The sequence below is a fragment of the Pezoporus flaviventris genome, unplaced genomic scaffold (genome assembly GCF_033815535.1).
Source record: "Pezoporus flaviventris isolate CSIRO_AGI_PZ_B2104156 unplaced genomic scaffold, CSIRO_AGI_Pfla_v1 ptg000041l, whole genome shotgun sequence".
Classification (NCBI taxonomy): Eukaryota; Metazoa; Chordata; class Aves; order Psittaciformes; family Psittacidae; genus Pezoporus; species Pezoporus flaviventris.
The window spans coordinates 7,052,818-7,080,082 of NW_026892589.1; the positions used below are offsets into that span (position 1 = coordinate 7,052,818).

At 39.3% G+C, this 27,265-nt stretch overlaps 1 protein-coding gene across 7 annotated transcripts in view; it reads right to left on the reverse strand.

Annotated features, from left to right (window-relative positions):
• Nucleotides 1-27,265, reverse strand: part of ARVCF (ARVCF delta catenin family member) — a 282,629-nt gene that overhangs the window by 76,154 nt on the left and 179,210 nt on the right. For all 7 annotated transcript variants that reach the window (XM_061465619.1, XM_061465622.1, XM_061465621.1 and 4 more), the window contains 3 exons: nt 24,617-24,775; nt 14,800-15,407; nt 5,427-5,926 (listed from right to left, as the gene is read on the reverse strand). In XM_061465619.1, the coding sequence (XP_061321603.1) occupies nt 5,427-5,926; nt 14,800-15,407; nt 24,617-24,775 (1,267 nt within the window). The remainder of the gene's footprint in view (nt 1-5,426; nt 5,927-14,799; nt 15,408-24,616; nt 24,776-27,265) is intronic.

Here is a 27,265-nt window from a genome sequence, read left to right on the forward strand (position 1 = left end):
CACAAGAAAGGGTTCAGAAAATAAACAGTGACATTTTTCTTATTCAAAATTATGAAACAAAGAGGTCTAAGCCCCAGCATTCTTTCAGCTCTTGAGAAAACAAATTCAATGGGAAAAGACATTAATAGTGGCAGCCAAAGAAACTTAAATCCAAAAAAAAAAGTGAACAAATTCAGCTCAGGCTGTAGGTTTTACTCAGAAAATCTGAGTAAAAAAAATTAAAGTAATTTAAAATCCCTATAAATTTGATATTATTCTTTAAATATCATTCTCCGTCTCTATTAGCATTACACATTAATGATCTAACAAGCTGGAAACGCTGTTTTGAAAACCCCAAGTTTAATCAATTCAAGTGAATAGCACGCAAAAGAAATCAAGTCAATGACACAGCAGAATAAGAGAAATGAAGTTACCTAAATTTTCTACACCCTTTCACTACAAGTACTGACGTTTTGACTGCAAACTGCATGAATTTTAAGACTAGAGAAAAAAGATGAACTATTACTTTTCAGAAGATTATCACATTTTTTACCATTCTTTAATTCATAAATACTATTTGCAATAGATTTACCTATTTCTAACTACAACTATGAGCCCTACTCTTTCAGCATATTAAGCAGGGACAATAACTACAAGTTCTTCTTTTTCCAAAAGTACTGATCATTGTAAAAATGCATTAAAAATTACTATGAGCTACAAACATAGCTAGATGATTTATGTAGTAATGAAAGCAATTCAGGCCACAGCCATAATTTCCTAAATCTCCACCTCCTTGGAACTGTGGAAAGATTTCTAAAGACATCATGACAGAACAACATAGAATCATAGAATAGTTAGGGTTGGAAAGGACCTTAAGATCATCCAGTTCCAACCCCCCTGCTGTGGGAAGGGACACCTCACACTAAACCATGCCACCCAAGGCTTCGTCCAACTTGGTCTTGAATGCTGCCAGAGATGGAGCATTCACAACCTCCCTGGGCAACCCATTCCAGTGCCTCACCACCCTAAAAGGAAAGAATTTCCTCCTTATATTCAATCTAAACTTCCCTTGTTTAAGTTTTAACCCGTTACCTCTTGTCCTGTCACTACAGTCTATAATGAAGAGTCCCTCCCCATCATCCCTATAGGCCCCCTTCAGATACTGGAAAGCTGCTATGAGGTCTAACATACATGCTATTATCTTCTGAAATCCAAGGGAAATCTTTTCATGCTGTGCTTGCTTACTTGCAAAAATACAATGTCACCGAGAAATCAGAAGCTGTTAATTTTTTTATCTGTGGTCCATACCAAATGTTTATCATTTGGAAAAAAATAAAGCGCTTCGCATAATAACAATTGAGGACTTGTTGCATGTTGCTCCTGTATGGATCTGTTTGACAGACTTGTTTGTATCATTCTAAGTCCTGAGGATTGGAGCTGTGTTTCTTCAAGTTTAGTGGGCAAGAACCTCAACATGAACTACTCTGTTACAGAATATACCATGAAAAGGAACCTTCTTCTGACAAGCCTTCTATTAGAAAATGGAAGGAGTAAGCTCATCTGTGATCAGAAAGTTCAAGACATCATGGTACTTCAAAGAGCAGTTAGTGTCCAATTAGCTGACAAGATCTTTGCACACATAAATGCCCAGGTGTGAATTCTGAGTAAGGTCACCAATCTGTAAGTTTTTATTACTGTATTAAATCAAAATATTTCCTCTGCAGAGCATGTTGAAGGTCAATCATTTTTAAATTAAAACCAGTTTGCAACATGCAGCATCAGGAAAATCACGTTCTGCACTACTCAAAAATCAGTGCAATATCGTTAAACAACAAAATTACTTTCAATGTTCTCACGAAGAAAAGAATTTTTCATCAAAGCTCCCAACTTCTGATTGCTTTTCAAAGAACGTAATAGAATTTTGGTCTTGCATATCTGACTGGAACATTTCCTCCACAAAAAAAATCCTTATCATTCAAGATAAAATTTTTGCAGCTTTTGCTATCAGAACATATTTAATTATCAGCTTAATCCTCATTTCTCTCTGCTTCTTAAGAAAGTGAGCCACTGAAAACCCAGCAGTACATTTCCAAGACTAGAAAGGGATGCAAGGAAGAATTTTGTGCAGCATTTCTCATCACAACTATACTCATTATTTACCTATGAACACTAACGGCTAAATCACGCTTTTCTCAGTGCAGTGGATGGGAAACGTTTTCTAACTCTACACTTTAAAAGGAAATTAAAATGAGATCTGTGTTATTTTATGAATGTATCTTGAGTTTTGAAGGTATTTTTACATGCCTCACGTATCTGCCTTACCTTGAGGGACATCATGTTTCAGTGCCATCTGCAGATACATCAAGAACATCTGGTAAAGCAGAGATGGCATTAACCCAGAGAAGGTTCTCAAATTCTGCTAAAACCAGTGCTATCTGAAAAGAAGAAGCTACAGACTTGCTTAATCCGGCAGTGGTGCCGTATTGGTATACTCAGCATGCTTCCAAAATTGCATGTCAATACGTGTCTACTTTGTGTTTTCCAAACATATCCTGGGAAGCAGTCAAGTGAATGCATTTCTGACACACCAAGTCTCACTCATTCAGCACTGAGCACCACAAACCCGATTCCTCACCTCATGCTCCACTGCCACTGCATCCACCTCTTACGCATTTTTAACATATTGATGTGGCTGTTTTCCCACTCCATTAACCCACTGACCAGGTCCAGCTGGCTGGCCTGACTCATACTGTTCTAGACAGCTGTGGCTGCTGTGTCAGATTACCAAACAAATGAGAAGCCATGGAGCAGTATTAAAGCCAAAGCTTTGACTCTCAAATTAGATGAGACTGATGCTCTCTTCTGCCAGGAAGCACGCTCTCCAGCTGCAAATAATGTTCAGTGTACCCCATCCGGCAGGCAGGCAGTGTCCAACACCCAGAGAAGCAAAACTTCAAGACTGGAAATGTTCCTGAATTTGGACATCTGAAGTATTTAAATCTCTTCAAAGTACTTAAATCTCTTTGGAAAGTAGGATTATTTTATCATTTGTCCACACCTAGAATGATCAGTTGATGATTACAATTCAGCTTTCCAACAGCAGCTAGTACTGAGTTACAGAAATATTAAACTATATATAAGTCAATGCGTACCAAACTTGAATTTGCAGCCTGTTAAAAGAAATAAACAAGCAAACCCAGTATGCTGTTGTTTTATCTGCCTCCTACACAGATTTCACTCCAGACAGAATGTAGAACTTTTACGGCAAAGGCAAACACTGGTTTATCACTAGGGAAAAGTACCCAGGTAGAAAGTCAAGATTTCTACCATGAGAACACCAGAATTGAGATCTGAATTTTCTGAGGCTGCAAAACACAGTCCTTTTGTATCAGTCCTGGCTGGATGCTCTCTTTGTACTTCAAGTTGGCTCTTGTTTCTCTGCTGACTTCTGCAGCTCATTTTTCATATGGACAATTCCGCATTATCAGCTGGGGCTTTGAACACTGACTGCAAGTACACCAGTCCCAGTCACAGAGAGATTTCTGGAATACTCTTCTATATTGACACTTGAATGTCTCACACCGGATCTGAATGGTATCATTTTAGAAGTGGAATGAAATTATTCCTGGTTAGGCAGAGATTAAATGCACATCATCTGTTGCTGGACATCTGTTTAGGTTAATACCCTTAGTATTCCTGGTGTTTCTTAGGGGAAATGAAGAGCTTTAAATAGCAAAAACCATATTAGAATAAAAATACTACATTTAATTAACAGAAACTCCTATCAAATAAAATGCATTTGAACTGTAAAACTAATCAATCAAATAGAAATTCAAGCAATCACCATTTAGTGTGAAAAGGGAAAACATCCAGTTTGGTTTTGCCCATCTCAAGTGACTGATTACCACTTAGTGTTATAATGATATTCCTTCACAGTAAATTATAGATCGGTTTCTCCTTCCTTGAATCTAAAAAAATAAATTTATTCCTTCCCAGCACTCCAGAAACAAGTTTTGAGTAAACCAGAACAGCAGATAAACAGATAATTTTTCTTTAAATAAAAACTTTAAGTCAGCCATCATACTGAATGAGTGCAACAAATGGAATATAACTACTACCTACAGAGTTTCCATGTTAAAAGACAAAGCATAGACAGAAATCAGAGCACAATCAACACACTACTTAGAGGTTGACAAAACAGACTTTTCTAGTGAGCTGGTGAAACACCCCTGCTGATTTCTACACTGTATATTTAGACACAGTTTGCTAAATCTCCTATAATGCCTGGGGAAGAACAGTTGGAACACCCAAGGCCTCAAAGAATTATGATTACCAGTAAAAGCTTGCTATAATTTTTTGAGGCAATTACAGAATTATGATGTTTACTTCTAATGGCTTAATCCATGTTTGCGGTAGGATCTGCTGAAGAATCCAACACTGATAATATCAGGCTGAACAGTTTCAGCCCTGGAATCATTTTCACACAAAACTTTCTGAAAAATTCTGTTCTGGCACTGAAATTCATTGCAACTGCCCTGGTCTCCATCCAAACATCCCTTGTAGCTTCTGAGAAGAGAAAAGGAAATCCATTTCAATCCTCATGAGTTATGGGAGACTGAAGAACAATATATTTCTCCTTAGTTTAAGAACTGCCATACTTTTTCACCCTATTCCATTTAATGGCTGAACTTGGAAACTTGGCATATACTTTATTACTCTCTTTGGCTGATGTCCAAAACTAAGTTCAAATAAAAAACAGGTTGAATAATGGACTTATAAGTAATTGAAAACTCTCTGCAAAGTGTGCATGAACTCAGTAACTTCAAAAAGTAATTCTCCCTTTTACAATTACTACAATAAACCAACCCTGTACCCAGAGCATCTAAGAGCAGACTCTGCTCCTTAAAATCCACGTTTTCCAACTCAAGTGCTGCAACTTTATGTACAGCTTCAAAGTCCACAGCACCGAAGCTGGAAGTGTTCCTGAGGAGACTGACCATTCCATCAATACAAAGTAGCGGGACATGGCAGCAGGATTGTTTTATAAGAGATTAATGGGAAGTTTTAGATTAGCATAATTTACCCTATGATTATAACACACCAGGGGCAAGTGCAGTACAAATTACCTGTCAATGAAGTTGCTATAACTCATTTAAGCTTCAGTAAGTCAGCCACATGCATTTGCATGCTACATCCAAGATGCACCATCCATCTCTCAGCAGCCAGGGAAAACCAAGTGTGCTACCTACACAGACGATCTTGATTTCCTCCTGAAGCACACATTTGCTTTAGGCTTTCTGACACCACAAACATTGTGCAGCTAAAGAAATAGCCGCAGCCAGTGATCCACATTTTCGTCCAGTGCTCTAATTTCCAGAAATTCTTGTTCCTGAAGCCGAGAGAACCCCTCTAAAGAATAATTCATTAAAGAAACTACAGACACTGACCTGTAATTAGCTCTCTGACTTCCATGTCATTTGTTTTTCGCAATAGTCTGATCAATGCAGGGATCCCATCACAGTTCTTTATAGCCACCTTGTTTTCATTATCCTTCCCATAGGAGATGTTTCTGAGAGCCCCACAGGCTTTACGATGGACCTCTGGCTTTGGATGATCAAGGAGACCCACCAAGATAGGTATCCCTTTGAGGTGCCTCACGTCCTTTTTGATTTTATCATTCTCGTAGCATAAGTGCTGCAAATAAGCTGCGGCGTTAGACTTGACTGGATCAATAGGGTGGCTGAGCATGGCAATCACTTCAGGGAGGTCAGGGTCCCTCCACCTGGGGTCTTTACGAATGCTGTCAATAGAGGGGGAGCGTTTCCCCAGGCGGTCAATACTAGCCATGCTTCCTCTCTCTGGCTGGGCCAACGGTGCTGCGTAGCCACCATGGAGGTAAGGTATTCTCTCTTCAACCATCTCTGTCTCAATGGGGTCATCGTAGCCCCTGTAAGAAGCAACAATCCCAAAAGAAAAAGGGGGGGAAAAAAGCACATTTAAACACTCTGTACCTCTGAGTCTGTAGATGATCTTTAAGGTCCCTTCCAACCCAAACCATTCTATGATTTTATGTATGGAGATTTCAGCTATGAGCAACTCTTTTAATATCACAATTATCATTAGGGGCAGCATATTTACGATTTCAAATAGTAACTTGAAAATTAACCATAGCTGAGAATGAAGCAGCGATGGGACAGCAATGAGCACAGTGTCTGGCTGGCTGGCAATGAAATGATGACAGGGACTGCAAGTCATCAAGCAGATTGCTTTCATTTTGGTCACTTAGCAAAACAATTATGATAGAGCTGGATTACATTTACTAGGAAACACCGAGCTTCATTATTGCCGCTACTTCTGCGACCAACTAAAGCTGTAATTAAAGGCATTCAAGGCCTGGGCAGAGACCACAGACACTTTTCAGCAAGTCTCAGAAGTTCCACTACATTTCAACATTGATGCTCACACAAGCATACTGAACTCACCAATATATATAACAGTGTCAAAGGTGATGTAAAACTTAAGTTCTGAATCCAAGCATGTAATAAAAGTCTATCTTGTACAGAGTAATTCAGAATACATGTAAAAGGCTGTTGGTCAAGAGGCCTATATCCAACTTTTAACATCAAAGTAATTTGCTGTACATGCAAACAAAGTCCAGTACTCTGAGCTTTCCTCCCCAGATCAGCAACTAACCTGGATCACTCAAGTAAATGATCTTAAGAACCTAATACTCTTAAGATCATTTACAGCATTAGAATGAATGGCATCCGTCTTCTTGTGCCATAATTTGCTGTGTGTAACTGAAGTAAGATCAGACACAACCAGCTAACACATATTTAGGTATTACTGTCCTAGTTCACTCAAAGGGCAAAGTTACAATCAAGACAGTTCAAAATATACTAACACAATACATTCTCACATGACAAACATCCATATTCTTAAAAATAAATAACTAAACCAGTACTTGACAAATGTTCTTTTTCTTTAGCAACCACCTCTTCAACTATAATCTGCAACCTTCAGAAAAATATCCCCACCCCCTCTGATCACTTTCTACAATAGACAGAGCATTTGTGCAGGAGATTTGTAAGGAAAGGCATTTACAGCTTCAACATTTGTTTTTTGAGGTTCACTGATATACTTCATCCTTTATTCAAAGTGACACTTTTCATCCTTCAGAACATGCAGAGCTCTTGCAGAGGAGCTTCAGTGCACGTGCGGTGAGACAACACATAAGTCCTTAGAAGTACAAAAGGGAATCTGAAGCTTGTGCACAGTGAACCACTGGTCACAAACTTTTCAGTTTTATATGTGAATAAGCCCCCAGGGCAATAAGGCAACCTGCACCTCACAGTCATGAACTTCCAAAACACTTTCAACTTTGCAGTCAATTCTCTCTCAGGCTCTGCCCCAAAGGTTCACACCAGCTTGCCAACCTTCCTGAGAGGGACGAAGAGCTGAAGTGACCCACTGGGGAGCTGAATCAAATTTCTATTTAATCCCACTGTTTTAAACCTCAGTCTGGAAGACTTTTCTTCTTCATCCTCCTTTCCCTCTAATACCACTCTTAACTGATACTAATGTAAACTGACAGCATTCATACATATAAACAGCAGCAGCTTTTTGCCTTACTCTTCTTTTCCTGGACAGGTAACTACAATACTAAGATAGCAGCTAATCTCAGTCAAGCAAGTAGTTTTAATTGCTACAAAATGATTCTTTAAGCTTTCATTTTAATCACTGACTGATGTTACTGAACAATTTCTGATGTCATTTTGAACAAAGTATAGACCATTAGAACTCAGAAAGAAAATGGAGCTTGCTGTTATCCTGAAGGGACTGCTAATTAAACGAGACTCTGGGGAGAGGAGCAACTGGAGGTGGAGACTGAACTGAATCTTGTACAATTAATGCTTTTAATGTTAAAAGCACCTCTGCTGACTTTAAGTTGCTTTAATTGCTGCTCTAAACCATAAGCTGAATGAAAGGAAAAAATGGGCCAGTATCCAAAACTCAGAATGGATCTGAAGAAATCCTTTTATCAATGCAGTTATTTGTGTATGTATAATTCAGTACACAGTAATTTACAATGTCTGGACAGCTGTTGTATTTTCCCTTACAGAACAAAGCTGTTTCCATCACTCCAAGAAGAAAGTAACAACACTGAAAACATTTACTCTTGAGCATATACACAGGGCAGAGGTAATAACAAACCCCTTAACTACTCTTCAAACAAAATTCTGGGTTTACATATATAAATTTGGGAAAACCAGCTTTAAAACTACAGCAAAATCTCTGTTCTCAAGCTCATCCTCATGTTAAATTCTTTCAAGCTAAATTCTTACTGACTGCATAAAAGTAGCAGAAGATTAATTTCAATAACCACCCCCTACACAGCTCTTGCTTGCTTGACTTGCTAACTGGCAGTTCAACACACCTCAGCCCCTCTGAGCTGCTCACAAGAAACTGTACACCACCTCAGTTACACCTGCATAATTAAGTTTCTCTCTCCTTCTTGGCCATGCAAATACACAAAGATAATTACTGTCTTGGGATGCAGTTTGTTTGCGCTATTTCCATGAAGCCTTCCAAACAGAACCACACAGATGAGTCCATCTTCCTCATGTTGATTCCTCTCCTGTGAGCCACACAAAGCTCCTTGGTTTCATTACATTTGCCTAAAATGAAACTTGTTAGGACTTTAAACTGCAGAACTCATGACAGGAGAGAGCACTACATAACTCTAGTACCAACAACAGTAACTTTTAATTGTCTACAATAGTTATTAAATATGTGTGAATATTTGAATAATCAGTTACAAAAGAAAAAAAAAAAATCACATCCCAACTTGCTACTTATTCTAACAATTTCTTTTTGTTAAAAAAGAGAGCTTTTTCTTCCATTATTCCAATACAAAGCTACTGATGTACCAAAGACAGCCAACAGGCTTTGATGATACTTGCCTTTAATGATCGCTCTCTGGTGTAATCCCCAGGACATGGAGCTGGGGTAGAAGAAGATAAGGGAAAATGCTGAGAGCTTCCTGCTGCAGGGAAGAGGTTGCAATTCTGCATGCTGTAGGTACAGACACCTGCATTTAGGATGGTTTAGGATGACTATGAAGGTGGTGGTGGGGAAGGCAGCCCTGCTCAGAACCCACCAGCTACTGTTCTGTGGTAAAGTGCTGCCCACAGCACGTACTGCTGGCCCCAACCCCACAGAAGAAGTAAAGCATCCTCAAGGAAACAAACCCTGAACCGTAAATGACTCAACAACTGTTGGCATTTTTGTACAGTTCCATTCTTACATGAACCATTCACTTACAACTCTGTTCCCACCAATCGCAACCTCATTCTGCTGGACCATCTCCTTAGTGGAAAAAACAGGATTAGACAACACAGCTGTTTTGGTACACAAAGACATGTACGAAACAAGAGTGTCTCTTAAGTATCTGTGGAGAAAGGATGAGCACAAGAAGCACTACTGCCGAAATAAGCCCACGCAGGTCAGATCCAACATACCCTGTAAGATGAAACAGTGTCAAGAGCACTGGTTTAATGCACCAGTAACAAACACCAGGGTTTACCTGGCAGCAAATGCAACACCTGGACACTTGACCCTTCAAGATCCTCAATAATTATCTAGAAACTGTGAGATCCTGGTGTGAACTCAAGAGCTGTACATGAAAGCTCAGTGAAGGCAAGTATCTCATCACACCAACTCAGGTTCACATGACTCAATACAGTGATCAAATCTGGAGAAGGAAAGCTCTAAATACCAGCTTTACCATCGCTTAACAGCACTGAGGGGAGGCAGTTTAACGAAACAGATCATCTGCAAAGGAGCAAAATACCTGACCAGACAGTGCAATGCAGAACTACCACAAGGCCTTCGGTAGCCTTGGCAGACAGATCCCCTCTCTCCATGTGAATGAAGACAGTCTGGCCCAGATCAAGTCCCAGCTCCTCTCATTTAACAGGGGGCTTGGGAACAGGGAAGCACAGACTATGCAAAGAGCAAAGAAATCAAAGGCATGCATCTATTTGGGAGTTAAACACAGTTTCTGAAGTAAAATGAATAAAATCAGCAACACATTTACACACACAGAGGGTAAAGAAAGCATCCTGAGCTGGACTGGTGGAGGCCAAATGCATTTTTTCCCTTCATACCAGCAAAGCAGCTACACTGGAAGGGAAAGGCACTTGATTCAGAACGACTAATGAGAGCTTCAGGAGATACAGTCATCTGTGCTGAGGCAGCCAAGAGCTCTTTACGCTCGGGACTGAAGAGATCTGGTAGTATGCCAGAGTTGCTGACTACAAACATCTTGCCTTCCATCTGTTTGTAGCAAGGCAGCTGAGTTTTCAGGATGCCATGGGTCTCACTAATCACCTGTCTCAGGGAACTGATAAAAACACATCCTAGCATAGATAAAAATTGGAAGAGAGCAACAGATTTATTATCTTCCTCATGGCTTCAACATAGGCAAATTTAAGTGAACAGGTGAAGGATTTACGCATTTAATCCTCAACGATTTATATAAGTGTTACATTCATCACAATTTGCAGCTGGTGTCTGCTTAGGATAAAAGACCAGAAAGGCTTGGGATTTCAGTAGGGAACCTTGTGCCAGAAACTGAAGAGGAAATCCAAAGACTTTGCAGAATGAGGTTCTACTTTTGCCAGCCTCTATTCCCTGACAGGACGGCACACAACAGGATTTCAAAACTGGACTGGATCCTCTGCTGAGACAAGTCTGAGTTATGGGCTGTACAGGCAACCACCAAAATTCCCTTGAAAGCTGCTAATGGATGAGCTGACTCATGTTACCTCTTGCCACATGAAATTCAACCACATGCCAGTCTTCTGCTACCAGCTCAACAAACTGAGATCTAAGGAGAAGTCTCAGAAAAAAAACACCTTTTCTAAACTGACTGCATTTTTATTTTGCTTCACCCCGTTCTGCCCAGGCAAGTCCATACACTCCTGCCCCAACACAGACAACATCCCAATGTTGCCTATATCCTAGTATTACACTTAACGGTTGGGCATTAAACAAGAGGTCTGTCTACAGACAGACCTAAGGATGGGTGCTGTGGTGAGACCACTCTTGGAACGGGTGAAGTTAGGTCAGAAGTGCTGACTGAAAGTACATTTACTAATGTAAACCTTCATATTCTAGACTGAAAAAATACACCAGAAGTAGAATGTGACTAATACATATGTGATAGCAATACTCTCACACTGTCTATACATAACAGAAGCAAGTGACCTACTGTTACTTAATCATAAATTTGGCTTGTTTCCTGGTAATAATAATTTGGACCATCAAGTGACAACCAAACATAGTCTCAGCCTCTGAGATCAGGCTTCTGCCACTGAAAATGTAACAGCAGAAAACTGTTTTTTTGTTGATTTAGTTACCATTAAAAATGCATATCCTGTCTAGTCTGGAACAGTAACACTGGCAATAGCTGCTCCAGGCTTTTTAGGGGGAAAAAAAAAAAAAAAAAAGGAGAAAAGTCCCATGAATGCCAGTACAAGTGCAAACTCTAGTGATCCACTCAGGAAATAAATTGTCACAGAAGCAAGAAATAAGAAGTTGAACAGAAGACAAATTTTAAAAGTAAGATGAATTATGACTTGCCATTTTTTTCTGATCTGTGTTAACTCCAATTTAATGATTAAAAATATTTAAATAATAGTAGGGATGGGATTTGTGCATGAAACATATTCTGTACTTCCTAATTCTCTTTCAAAAAGGACTGTATATAAACCACCTTGCAACACCATAAGACTACGTATTTTTAAATACTATAATAAAAACCCTCCTGATTTAATAAAGACAACCTACCATTTGAAGAAAAAAGGGCATAAATTCAATTAAAGATGTTTAAGTAGCTTCACAAGTTAATTTGAGTAATACTAAATAACTATTATTGAAATGTCTCTCACTCCAATTTATTATGCAATCTGACATAAACCAAACCAGAGCAACACGCTGAAGAACAGAACATCAAGTGCCAGGTATTGCTGCAGAAAATAATACATCTTACATCAGTAACTGAGTGTGAAAGAAAAGAAATAAACCCAGCCACAAGCACTGGGTAGCCAACAGAGAATATCTGCCTTTGTGCAGATACCTGGATCTGTAGATGTTTGTGAGGAGGCACATTCTTCCCCAATTTAAAATGAAATATAAGTAGCTTAAAATGAAGCTGGTGATGACAGAAGGAAAGCACAATACATATTTATTTCTGTGATCAAATGGAGCATGCAAGGGATTGAATGAATAATCTTACTAGAAATCCCCTTGACCAGGATCCCCTCCAGACACAGCTGCGTGGCCTATTTATCACATGGGGTGAGATGCACTACCACAGATTCGGATAAGAAGCCTCCATTCAGTCCCCTCAGAGAGAAAAGCATCAAAACTAGGAACCAACAGCCAGGATCCTTATTCTGCCTTTAAACTATTAACAAATGAGGGCAGCACTTACTGGGAAGAAAATGGGAGAATACAGTTTTTGTAGAAAGCCAAGAGAAGTCTGTCTGTGGCGCGAGGAAGATGTCCAAGCTGAAAGACGTGTGATGTAGAAAAGCTTCTAACAGTGTTGTTATACTCACTCTACACATACAAACTTTTTGAAATCAAAGGTGCTATCAATTTATCACACTCATTTAGTCATTTTTGCAAGGAATAACTTATTTTAAAAAACCTCGAAAGGAATAATCAAGTAGTAATTACCCTCACCTAGTACAAAGCACTATTTGTAGTCTTCAGTTCCTTGCAGATCAGTAGCATAACTGAAATGCAGGTTTTTTGAATTGTTCAAGTATTTCTTTGAAATGTCAAAAATTAACTACTTATGAAGAAGCCCCTCATACAATCTTCTTATGTTCTCACCAGCTGAATTTTGCTGCCACAGTCAGGCTAATTACTTGTCAAAGCTTCTTGATTGTATTTAATATGGGAAAAACCCTCACAATAAAAGAAACCTAAACCAAAAATTGTAAATTGGCCCTATCCAAACTGCAAGGAACAATAAATCAAAGGCATGTTTAAACCAAACAAAACCTTAAAAATGCAAATGGGCACGTTCTAAGAATACATTTAATTATTCATCATGCCTAGTTTGAAAAACATTAATAAACATTTAAAAGCACTGCTGCCTGACTGCTTTTAACAAAAACTGTAAATTTGAGTAGATGCAGGGGAAAAGCAAATAGGATCTGATAGACTGAGCAGTATTTTGGCACCTACTGGCTGCAGGTATTCCCTTTTGCCCCATAAAACACTAATATGTTTATGTAATGTGATGGGGTTCCACTAGTTGGCAAGCTTGTAAGATCAAAGATGTCACAAGGGACTTAAAAGGATGTTCTGGGAGTTATGCCTTGATACTCCATCCCTAGCAGTATTCAAGGCCAGGTTGGATGGGGCTTCAGCAACCTGGTCTAGTGGAAGGTGTCTCTGCCTGTGGCAGGGGTTAGGAACTAGATGAGCTTTAATGTCCCTTCCAACCTAAACTATTCTACGATTCATTCTATGATACCTTTTCTCTCTTTTTTTTTTCTTTCAAAGTAGATGACGATTTGCAGGTGCCTGATTCCACTGAACTTCCAGAAATGTGAAGGAAGACAGATTTATGAAAGTAGGGAAAGAATCATAAAAGACATAGCATGTCCAAGTAGGAGCACTCCAAGACAAGAGCGAAAGGGCCTACCCAAATCCCAAGAATTACTGCTGATGAAGTGAAGGCTTCAGTCAGAAGTGTTAAATCCAAAGAACATCTACACACATAGGGGCAGATAGGTGACAGACTCTTTATAGCTCTGGAAACTAAATTAAAAGGAAAATAATGAGAACTAATTCCACATCAAAACATGAATCATGAGGACATGACTTCATGTAAACATACAAAAGTTTGTACACTGCTGGGAGAATATACAAGTTTTTCAGGTTCATATTCAGAAAACGACTTTCAGCAGAGTAATAAGCCTCTCTTCCCAAGAAGAGAGCAAAAGCTGACAGCTGCAAGCCAAGTACAAACAACTAAAACCAGAAAATATGGCATAAAATAGAACATCCCTTGGAAAGGGGACTGAGCCAGATGTGATTTGTGACTAGTCACAAATGAAGTTACATTAAGTGCAGAACAGATACTTTTATCTCCCCTTCATGTAGGCACAAGACAAAATAATGATCTGGTCTTACAAAATGTCTTAATACTTCAGTGAGGTTCAGCTCAACTTGGACTGAAATGGTTGTACTGCACTACTTGCAGCTGAGGGTGTGCGGTTAGCACAGGATCAGGAGCTGAGGCTGTCAAATACCTCACAAGACAGCTTTTATCCAACAAGGCATCCCTTCAACACCAGGTATCAGCTTCTCTGGAACCCCCAACCAGCTGTTCAGAATGTCTGTCACAGATGTGCACATAACCAGACCTGTCAGAAGTCTCACAGATTACACATCTCTCTTTTCACCTTGCTAGTGTGGGATGTCTTCGGGACAACACAATGTAGTCTCAACTGTTCCTTAGAAGAAAGGAAAAATGTAACTTGGCCCTCTCCTACAAGATCATCTCTTTCTTTGTAAATTTAACCTAAACTAATGAGCCCAGAAACACAGTGCAAAGGATCCTGATCAGTACTCTCACTCCCTTCTGAATTTCATGTGTGTTTTACAGTCATTTATGGGCTAACAAAACTACAGGTTCTACCTGTTTTTCTTTCAAGTAATTCCAGAACTTACCAGACCATTAAGAGTTCAAATAAGCAAAAAAGAGCTGCATTATAAAAAATAAATGGATTTTACCTTCCTTTGTGAGGTCTTCCTCTCTCTGGCACACCTGCAGATGTCCTCCGGTTCACAGTGGAATAATCAGGGTCCAGTTCATATCCTTCATCATCGACTCCAAGGCTGCGGTTATCATCTTCCAGTCCATAGGGCTCTGGCTGGAAGCGTTCTGGCTGGGAGCGGTTCAAGTCAACGTTGCTACCCACTGGCACCTGAGGCTGGGCAACTGGACCATAGTTATCCCTTCTGCTTGGCAAAGTGAAGCTACCATCATCTGGCCTGTAACTGTTTCCTGGCACGTAGGCATAGCGAGGACGGTAGTTGACACCACGAGACAAGCTGCCGTAGTTATCAGATAGATCTCCATAACCATCATGGCCAATATAAGGGCGATACTGACCCTCATGACTGTCAGGGTACGAATCATTGTAGCTGTTGTAAGATCTGTTTAACGTGGATGATGCTTGTGGTGTAATGTACCGCTCCCCATTCTTCATGTACCTTCTGTCTATTGAATCTGTGTAGCTGCCCATGGGAGAGGAGCCATCCATTGATGGCAGGCCATCAGGCCCAAGTGGCACCTGACGCACTGTTCTGGTGGTGACTGTTTTGACCATTTTGGTAACCTGTGAAGAAACAGCAAACAAACAGGTTAATTTTCTCCTTGCTGCACAACATGCTGAGACATACGGTGAACTGGAACAGTAAAACCGGGAGAGAGAATCACAAAGCATAAAAGACAGGTCACGGGGCCAGAGCTGAGTGCACTCTGGGACTCTTGCAAATCAAAACCATTGCAGCCATGCGACAGTGTGTGCAAACAGTGCAAAGTCATCTCACCAGTTCATATTTGCCCAAAAGGTTTTCAGGAGGTATCTTTCCTAGAGCAAACTTCAAAATGTCGAGAAGCCACAGCCTGTCCTCTCACTATCAGCACAAACACCACATCACCACCTCTAGTTTGACAAAAATACAGTTACATGTCCCTGCCTGATTTGGATAATTTGTACTGATGTGTAACTTGCACAAATTTGGCAGTAATACTTAGGAAACCATGATCTCAAACAGAAAAATTTAGGTCTTCAAGCTTTTAGACAGCACAACTACTTTCTCTTTTAACATATGCTTACATCCAATCATCACCATACAAGCCCAACAGGTAGCTGTCATTCCAATTTTGGGTGACTAACAAATTTGCAGTAACAAACACTAATGCCACAGAGCTTTTGCAACTGCAACTACCCTAAACATACTGGACCAGACAAACTTGTTTAAAACATTAAAAAAGTCTACAGACAAATACATCTTTATCTTTTCTTCCTATAAATCACATTTAATTTCAACACAAAATTACTCTGTTTCCTAGAAATGATGAAAACTGGAAATGTTTAGTGTCCAGAAGGCCCTTATATTCAGGGTTTTTTGCTAAAGGGTAAGAACAAAGACACCTCAAGAGCTTTCAAGAATGTTCTGGTTTCATGGGAAAAGGTCTGATAATCTGCGTAAAACAGTGCTGGACAAAAGCCACTATTTACAAACTAGCAAAGGACCTTCTGTTTCGGTTGGTATGTGGTGTCCATCATCTTCTGTGCTGTTTTCCAGAGTGACCAGCACTCTCCTTTGGAGAGAATACAAACCCAGCAGAAGCCAATCTACCCTTGGTTACCCTAACCCTAATAAAGTTACTTTAACCTACAAAAAGGTTACCCTAACCCTAGTAAATGCTGACTTTGTAAAACAAACAAACACCACTAAAGCCACCACCAACAAAAAACAACCAACAAGACAACCAAGCAACAAAACAACACACCACAAGGATGAGTGACAGAATCAATCCACCAGAGAGTATTATACGAAGAGACGGGAGGAACACAAACCAACATTGTTAAGAGACATTTTGGGTTCCTAAAGCATTAAAGGTAAATGACATTTCTTCATGTAAGCCATGTACTGAACTGCATACATCAAGAGAAACAGTAACTATAACACGCATGCCTGGATTGCTTAGTGTAGTCCAAATAGATATTTTGACCTATAGCCTCTGATTTAAACATTTAGATTGGCACCAGATTAGACAAGCTGCTGCTAAAACAAAATAATTAGAGTGCATCTCTTGAAGCGGCTCCAGACGTCCTCCAACCAGATGTTTTCACATAGAAACGCCAAACAGTAAAAATTCACCCAAACAGCATTTCTTTTCCTAGAGGCATCTGTGAGAAAATGATACTTCAGCCTAATGGAGTAATGAAATCCTGCAAGACTGAAAGCAGCACAAATGGCTCTCCACCATCAGAGTAATTAAACAGCATCACGATGCTGAATAAAGCATAGCCAGGTACCAACACAACCTTCATAGCTAATTTGGGCCAGAGCCAAAGAAATTGCCTCTTCAACCCAAAGGGATTTCCTTTGGTAAAACCAGGTAAGCAGGTAAACCTCAGGAAAGAGGTTAGTTTCCATGCCTCCAAACCTTCTTTTCTCCCTTGTTTTAAAAGCACACATTTTTATAACTAGAAGGAAGGAAAGTAGAAACTAAACATTTATTTCATGATATAAAATTCAACAGCTGTTTTTGCTTATTACCTGCACACAATACTTGTACTTTCCACTCAGTTATCAGCATGACCACTGTCATGGCATTTACAGAACTAGACAGCATTTAGAGAAGAGAGCTGGCACAGCTTACAGTAGCTCTTTGTGAGGTGGACATACAGAAGGCAACACAGCTCAGTATTCTCCTACTGAAGTATGAAACAGTAGTTTTATTCAAAACAGTATGTTCATAAGTGATCTTGTAAGAGTAAGAAAAACAGCATTTCACAGGCCTGAAATACGAGAGCTTTGCAAAGCAACAGCAAAACTGGATGCAAAGTGCTGGGCCATTGTGTTCTTGAATTTGGGAACCAGTAACAGGAATAACAGGAAGTAAGGTAGTGCTTCAACAATCTGATGAATCAGAAATTAATACTTTTGCTCAGGAAGGAACAAAGAGGCAGCTTTCTAGATGCCAGGAAGAGCACTCACATGAGCTCAAAGCCCCTTTCTTTCAGCACTATTCCACAGGAGTCAGATATTTTAAACGTAATTCTGAGGTTTGCTTTTCAAGGCCACATTGCCATGCACACATGGTGTGTCGTGTAATTTTCCATAAACTTGTCAAGATCAGACAATGTAAAATGCCTACTGCTACATATGTCTGGCTGCAGCAGTAGCACAAAAGAGGAACAAGCTTTGACCTGCAGCATCCTTGGACAAAGGCTTTGCAGAAGAGGCATCACTGCTGCATGTCTTCACCCAGCAGCCTACTGCCAATTCTGGATGCTTGCTCAGTTTTGACTGTTGGTTTTCTTTTAGAATCACAGTTATTGTTAAACAGAATGAGGAAACACAACACAGAAATTTTATGGCAAGGACATTTTTCTACCAATATTCAGTATGTGTACACACACACACACACACAAAAAAAAAAGCAGAATTTCAGAACACTTGAAAAATCAATTCTGGATAATGACCAGTTCCCCTTACTGCATTTTTCACCATCCTCTCTATACATTATTTACAGAGATTACTTTTTTTTTATATGACAACACAGAATGGTTGAATGCAGCAGATTCATTTGCAATTTTCTCCCCAATTTGTCTTATTTTTCTGCCTTCAAGACTAGTACAGACAAGCTTTCTATGGCTATGGCTAGTCAGAAAGGTACACTTAGCATCAGCCAGCACATGTAGGAACAAGTCTGCAATGTTAGCACAGTTTCACCTTTATTATTTTCTGAATGCTGTGCCTATTAACGAGTAGAAAGAATCAGGGCAATCCAAAACCCCGTCAGACACATAAAAAGGAACATTTCACTGAAGCATTAAAGAACACATTTCTCATAGCATAAAAGCATTCACTAATGCTAAAGGTGTTATGGTGGGGCAATCAAACCAAGTCTTGTATTTTGAGAGAGAGGGAGTATTTGTACTCATGCATCATTTGTCAGGGGTAGGCACTGAGACAGAAGATTTATCATGCGATAAATAGACTTTGTTGCCTGCAGGACAATAAAGGGAAGCTTTTTGAAAGCAATTAGCCAACACACAGAGGAAGGGACATTTATTAGGTTTCCAAGCAGTAAAAAAAGAAAAACAAAAAAAAACCAACAAAACAACCCAACAAACCAAGCATCATTTCAGGAAATCCAGCTCAAGGGAATGTTTCACTTGTATTTCTTAAAAAGAACAGAGCAGTCTTGAGCAGCTGACAACACAGTAATCTTCTCTCCCAGCATTTTTGTGGTTTGCTTAATATGGATGCATTAGCCAGAAAGAAGGAAGCTATTCCAAATGGGAGTCCCAGCAGACTGTCTTGACTGAGAGACACCTGATCCTCTATATGTATCCAACCTTGAGAAAGATTTATTAACATGAACTCCTCACTACAGATATGCTCTAATGAAAAATTCAGAGATACAAGTTACTTTGAGAAAGTCTAATTTGACTTCCTCTGTTTACTTCCCATCTTTAAAGAAAACCTGTTTAAAGAGGTCTTTTAGTCCAATTACAAATCAAAGGTGTTCAATTGTATCAATGCTACAGAGTACCACACAAAATCTTCAATTTACTTCCCTATGAAAAAGTTGAGTATGCTTAAAACATATTTGCAATTCTTTACTCCCTGTAAACTATATTAAGGTCTCGGCCACAGTAAAAAAAAGAAGTTCCAACATATCAACTGATTCAGGCCCTCTGCAAACAAACTCCTATGAGACTGCAGAGTAGCGCTTTCATTGTCACTCTCCCACTCCAGAATTTAAGGAGATTTCAGGTTTATGAACCTATCCATGGTTCTCTTCCCCCAGATAGCAATTATTCTGTTAAATGATCCTCCTGCAGGATCCATGATAATGGTTTTTACTGATTCTATTTCTGGAAATACCTTTGTCAAAGGAACACAAAGTAAAGATGTACACACCTGTATTTTTCTGTCCCTCATCTTTTTACTTGTCTTGAAGAACGGGAGATCAAACATGAAAATACCCAATGATTTGACTTACTGAATGCATGTGCAGATGGTTCTAGTAGATGTCTCAAAGTGTACAGTGCTCAGACAAGAGGAGGACAGAGTACTGAGATTTCAGCTGAAGTGGGCCATCACAGTCAAATGCAATCATCTTAATGAGTACCTTTAATGCTGCCTTCCATTTTGTTATTGAGGTTGGTTTTGTTTTGCCTTCCCCACCATTTTTTTTAATATAAATTAAGTACATTACAAAAGCTGACAGAGAAAAAAAAAAATTGTTGAAACTATGTCATAAAATAGAAAACAGATGAGAAGGAATGCACGAGGATAAAGCAGTCTGACATTTCTGAGAGCTCAGTTTTGAGCTATGGACTGTAAAAATTATCAGACTAAGCAGGTTGAAGCTATTACCTTTCTATTAAATGCTGTGTAAGAACTCACCCCATAGGTTTTCAAAACAACAGCTCAAATTTCTCCCCTTCAATTTTAAGCTTAAGGTTTCATATTTGAAAAGACCTTCGACTTTGCTTGAGATCCATTCCTGCTCTATGACCTAATACATCTGAATTTTCTGCAAAGTTTCAAGAACTGCAGCTTGGGGTACCTGGCACCATCACAACTGAAGAGTTTTGGTCACAAGCAATCACTGGTACTAGGAAGTGGGAGCAGCAGTTAATCACTGTTGGGAAAGATCTGGTCATACTGAGTATTAGAAAGCACAAATGGATGGACTACAAATTAAACAGCTTTGTATACAGATTGATCTTGCATTTTGTTACCATAAGCCACCATTTGCAACGAATAAAAGTGACCTAAATCTCTCCAATCTTTTAGCCTTTCAAAGATAAAAATAAAAGGTGCCTGAAGAAAGCAAAAAAGCAAACTAACACAAGCAAAACACACACCTAATTTACTTTTCTGAGTTCTCTTGAGCCACTTACAAACAGGCTCTCTTTAACACATGGCAGTGTTCCAGCTGATAGGCAAGAAGTGGTAGTCTCTCCCCAAGGTGACTTTCACTGTTGTAGCATGATAGGTCTTTCGCTTCCAGAGAGCTTATAAAGTTGAAATGAAGCATTATCTGCTACATCTTTTGTGCAGTGAACGTTATGTAGGGACTTAATACAGTACTAAGAGAATAACAGTTTGGGGAAAATTACTCAGAGGCATCTCATTTTGAAAAGGCAGATGTTCTCCATTTAAAATATGTCAAATATTAAATTCCATTATGCCTTTCTTCCTGCCTCACTGTTACAGGCATCTTCAGAGATGCAAGGAAAAGCATAGAAAAACTGTCACTGCTTCTAGAATAAGGTTGTTTACTTACTATACTACTAGAGAGAATAACCTCTATAAATTACGGTTTTCAAACAATGGGGGAAGGGGAATAAAGAAACAGCAGCATTCAGGAGCTTTCACATCTGTAGCCTTTGCTCTGCTTCATTTCAAGAGCTGGAATTTTAGAGGCATTACAATCCAGTAAGTAAAGATTCACAGCATTTAGCATAAATGACAATTTTCTTCTGAACAATCAAAAAGTGCATACTAAATGGCATTAAGTACTGTGTCCAATTTTGAGCTCCCCAGTTCAAAACAGACAAGGAACTACTGGAGAGGGTCCAGAGGAAGGCTATGAAGATGGTTAGTGGACTGCAGCATCCCTCTTTTCAGTGATGCTCAGTGACAGGATAAGGGGCAACAGGAACAAACTGAAAGGGAGGAAGTTTCATCTGATTATGAGGAAAGACTTCTTTGAGGATGACAGAGCACAGGGCAGGCTGACAAGGGGATGTGGAGTCTCCTTCTCTGGAGACATTCAAAATGGGCCTGGACATGTTCCTGTGCAACCTGCCCCAGCTGAACCTGCTTTAGCTGGGAAGGTTGGACTAGATGATCTCCAGAGGTCTCTTTCAACCCCAACCACTCTGTGACAAGCCATCCAGAAAAGAAAACACACACTGGGAAAACGTCTCTGGTCTCTCTGTCGGAGGAAGCATCTTGCGCTGCCAGTTTATTTGCAAAACAAATATGCTGGAGATTGAGACTGGCACTGTAGAGTTTTCTAGCTACAGAAGTAGCACAAATAGGTTCTAAACCCTTCCTCAAAAAGGCCTTGAGCAAGCACAGCAATGCAGAGCTTTAAAGCCTTTATTTGTATGCTGTCCTGACTACCCTAACTGATCAACAGAGAACAAGTAAAAGGGCTGAGCATAAAGCTATCCCCAATACTACTGACTGAACACAGCACGACAATCTCAAGTTTAAATATTAGCCTCCGTAAGCAGATTAGGTATTACTGAAGATAGATACGAGGATTTCCACAACAGGAAATGGTGCTCCTTTAGAACTGGCACAGAAGTACTGGCACATTAAAACAAAGGCCAGATTTGCATGGGGCTTGAAGGCTGCTCTTTCACAGCCTTTTCTGTTTTAATCTGGGAGGACAGAACAGCAATTTCTGGGCTCAGTAAAGACCCTACACTACTGCACAGTGCATCCAAATGGACATGTGTTTGCTTCTCTCATCCCAGAGAAATGCTTTCCTTTGCTGTCCTCATCTGAGCAGCAAGGTCAGAATTTTGTCACTGGACACAGGTACCAGGAAACTTAATTTTCTCTGTAAGGCTCTCACATACAGCAGCATAACCTATGAAAACATTATGACAAATAGAAGTGATAGTAAGCCAATACTAATTAAGTCCTGGACACTTAACTGATGCTACTAAACCCCAGTGACAATACTTCTCATTTACACATTTCCCACCAAAACCAAAAGCAAGTTGTGTAATTAAAAATAATTATAAAATCTGACCTCAAATTCATAGTTATGAGCTGTTAGATCAATGACATATTATCACAGCAAAGAAAAGTCACAACAAAACTGTTTCAGAGACAACTACCATGTCAGTAAACTCACAGCAGCTCTTCTGACAGAGATAGGGCTAAGCCAAATAAATCTGTGTTTTGACATTTCAGAATCACTTCTGAACAACTGGATTTTTCTTCTTTTCATTATTTTTTCAAGATACGGTCTTTTTAGCAATAAAATATGAGGAAACATATGCAGATAGTGAGTTGAAGTCAGTGGCATTATTTGAATCAAATGCAGAGCAAGACAGCTATGCACCCTTTCCCCTTTCTGCACACACCACTGCTTGGAATGAACAACAGAAGAAAGCTCTGCTCTTTGAAGTGGAACAGTAGCTCTCGGGTTACCATTTTTTCAGTGTTCTTTTCCAATATGCAGATTCAATTCCTGTTGTGGAGCTGCAACTGTCCTTTTCTTGGGGAAGATGGAAAAATAGCAGCTACACCACACAGAGGAGAAAATCGCACCTTTTAGGTTATGACAAACATGCAGCTTTATCAGTGGCATAACTATTTCAGACAAACTATTTCATTCCATGTGGTGTTGTTATCTAGGGACCACTGCTTGGCCTCTCTATTTTTACCGTTGCAGCTCTCATTTTATTCACTTGCATAGCTGCACTTCCAGTCTCCCAAAACTTTGAGCTACTATTAGTGCACATAAAACTGTGTCCATCACCACGGTGATTTTATCACTTCCTTCCTGTAAATACCCGCTATTGTTGCTGCCACTAGAAAGAAAACAGCATTTCTTTCAAGTAAGTCATAGACTACATACAGATTTTTTTGAAGAGTTAATAAAAAAGGGTGGGGAGGGGGTTTGTCTGTCTGTTTGATTTTTAAGACCTTCATCTTCTTCCAACAATGAGAAAACAGACCAGTAATATTTATCTTGTAACTAACTGCAACAAATATAAAACCAGATACCCAGTTTATAGTACAGTATGCAGGCCCACTGACCACAGGGAATCAATGCTCATTTACTCCAACCTGAGGATCTAATGTCCTGAATACCTTAGAGGACCACAATTCTGGAACACCAATTTCTGCAGGGACCTCTGTTTGATGCCTTTTCACACACAAAGCAGCTGGATAGTCTCTTTTGAAAAAAAAAAAAAAAATAAATAATCTGTCCTGTTTAGAATTTCTTAAAAAGGGAATCACCCTTCAACTTTCACAAGACCAAAATCTAACATGGGTTCCAGCTCAACTTCCAAGACCTAAATTGGTAAGGTGTATTAATGTTCCAGTGGTACTGGAAAGCATGCAGCAACTGCTCAACAAGGCTTCAAAATTATCTTAGAAAAGAGAAGAAAAAGACATCAGGAAACTCAGAAAATATGTAACACTTGTAATGCAACTGAACCCGAGGTACAGGTCATTTGAGAACAAACCCAGCTTTTCCCATGCATCAGGAGTAAAATGCCATTCAGAAGATTGTTGCAGAATTTAAATGCTATAGTGTTATTTAAATAAGATGTTTCTTCTTGTAAAGGAAAAAGGCATAATCGCATATTGTTATTAGACACTGTAACTAATTTGAAGATTTCCAAACACATTTTCCTTGGCTACAAAAGTAATTTACTCCAAGCCCTAACAACTCATCTAATACTTGTATCACTACATGCGTTTGCAGGGCAATGCTGTGAACTGCTTCAGTAAAATAAAGTGAATCTTAAAAGAATAAACACTCTGGGAAGGGTTCTAGTGTCTTTGGTATTTTCTACTGTTCAGTTCACAGCTCAATCAACAGCCGTGGTAGCACAGCTGATAGGGAGCAAACTAGATGTAGAGGTGAAACTGAAGAAGCCTTGAACTCAGGTTTGCTGGCAAACAGAATATTCAGAATCACTGAGGATTACATCAGCTTGGCTGTCATCACTAAGGCTACTCCCTGCTATTTTCACTTTGTGATCAGATAATATTTTGCCATTTTCCTCATTGGTTATTAACCTCTCACCTTGGTTTCAGTTCTCCTTGTAGTTCCATCTTCAGAAGTGACAATGGACACATGTGAAGTGGGAGTGCCTGGGTCTTCCTCCACAGTAACTGTCTCTTCCACCATTTCTTGAGGCTCTTGCATCATTGCTATTGACGTCTGGTTACTGGGGCTTTGTTCCTATAGAAGGAGGTAAGAAATAAAAATTAGTATTTAACTTCCACCATCATGGCATAACTATTCTATTTATTTCAGCTTTCTCAGCTGAGAAACACTTTACCCAGCAACTTGCAAGTAGAGTCAAAAAAATATTTCCCATCTCAAAAAAGCATGCTGCAAAACTGTGCTGGTATGAGACTGGCCTCAGTTTAGCAAAAGAAAATCATGTGAAGCATCTGTCCAGGACTTCATCATATTTATAGGCAACCTATCATAGACTAACAGACTACTACCTTATATTTAAACCTGCTTTGAGCTTTCCCTTCAATGCTCAGCATAGGAAGAGTGGAATTTTTGTTTGTAAAAACATTCATTCATTTCTGCAGTGAACGGGACCATTTGCTTTCAGAGTGGTTAATCTTATGCATCATTAAAAGTTTCTTTCCATTTGATAAAATATACTCAGTTGCAGACTGCAGAAGGCCATAAACTGTCCAGACCTACTATTAAACTGACACTTTTGTCAAACTGTCCAGAGCAATGATAATTTAAAAAAAATGGATAGCTAGAGATTAATAGCTGAATTATGTGAAATGCCTTCTGACACCTTCTCTTCACGAGGTCTGTAAGATCTCACTGGCTATATGCTTATTTAAAATTTATAACACGTAGACAATATAAAGAAACACTAAAAAGAAAGAAAGTAGATCAAAGGCTGGTTCTTGCAGGGATGCTGCCCAAAGAGACCCTTCTGCTTCTAGCCAGCACCAATGTCTGAACATTCCTTTTCCTCACACAATTGTGTGTCTCAGCACAGAAATCAGAGAAGCTCCCTTTGGTAGATGAATGTATTTCAGAAGTTTCACAGCAAGTGGCCAATAAAGAACCAGCTTACATACTGAGAAATAAGACTTTTCCTCAGCATTATGAATCCTCAGCTACTTAAAATGAAATGACAGGCTGTTCATGTCATTATAAGCCCTGAAGATATGGGGCTACACAGACCTCAAAGCCAAAGTAGGGCTTCTATTTGCACACCTTGTCAAATGGCACACTAAGAACATCCTTTATTAAGTGTACACACAAATATACATGCACAAATATACACACAGAGCCATGTCTTCCCCTCCCCCCAAATGCTATAAAAAAGAAAAAAGAATGACAGAGCCCTAAATGGCAAAGTGAACACACTTACTATAAAGAAGACACTGTAGACAATTCAGTTTACTTTTTGACATCATAGAAAACAAAATGATTCAGATGAAACTGTTGCCATGCGGGTGTTGAATCTAACTATGTATAGGTTTAAATACTCTTTACCTGTGAGCAGCTTCATCACCAGGGAACTAAAACATTTTATTTTGTAACATTTTATTTTGAAAAATTGTATTTCATCCCAATGCTGAACACTGGATTGCCCCTTTAACTCTGCCATGTTTTCTACAAGCCCTGAAGGACTGACTCCTTCCCAGTGACCTTATGCTGCTGAGCAGGAGCAGAGTACTCATTAAGCTCCACAATGAAAAGTGTCGTTTAATCCTTGTGTCATCTACAGTTTCCTTTGAACAAGCCGAGATGCCTCTGTTTAGTTTCCTTTACTTACAGCTGTATTCTGACATTCTGGAACTTAAACTTCAATAAAGAAGGCACTTTCATTTTCAGGTAAGGGCTAATATTAACCAAGACTATGACAATAAGCCTCAGGCAATCATCTCAGTCAAAATGGAACATGGACAGCCTTCAAAGACAGCACATACTGGACCACCAGAGGTGGTATAAACAGGCACTACTTCAATTTCTACTGAAACCACAAAGTAACTCGGGCTACAGAATCAATCAAAGAAAATAAGGCTTCTGAAATCCTAACGAAAATCACTCCTTCAGTGTGCCATACTTAATCATTATGGCAAATAACTTCCGATACACACTGAATCCTTTATGGTCGCATTCATATGTCACATTGTGTCTTCTGCCCACAGCTTCAGAAGTGAAACTAGTTCCTGCGACAAATATATTAGTCCCTTCACATTTTTCTTGAAGATACTTATTTTAACTACAACTCCCTTCTCCCCACCTCACAGTAAAGCTTCCCTCTAAACAGAAGAATTTACACAATATTGCAATACAGTAAAGACTCAGAGCTTCTATTTATCTTCATGCAACCCCAGCCTCTCCAACAGCAAAGAAACCAGTTACTTGTAGAGATTATTCTTCCATTACACCTTGTCCCTGTAAACCTCCTTTTCATATCCAAGGCATGGAATGCCAAAATTGTTTCAAGGTGGGACCTTCTCACTCCTCCCACACATGTATGTACATATACACATATCTCATCCATCATCCTCATTTCCAGCTGCATCTTGCATAAATTTACATCTCTTCATTCCCCTCTAGATTCTTCACCAGCAAAGTCTGCTTTGTGATAATAAACCTAAGGAGATGGAAGGTGGAAAGAAATATTTTGCTCTTTAAGCTTTTGCAAAACTTTTTCTTCATGAAAGAAAGAAAAAA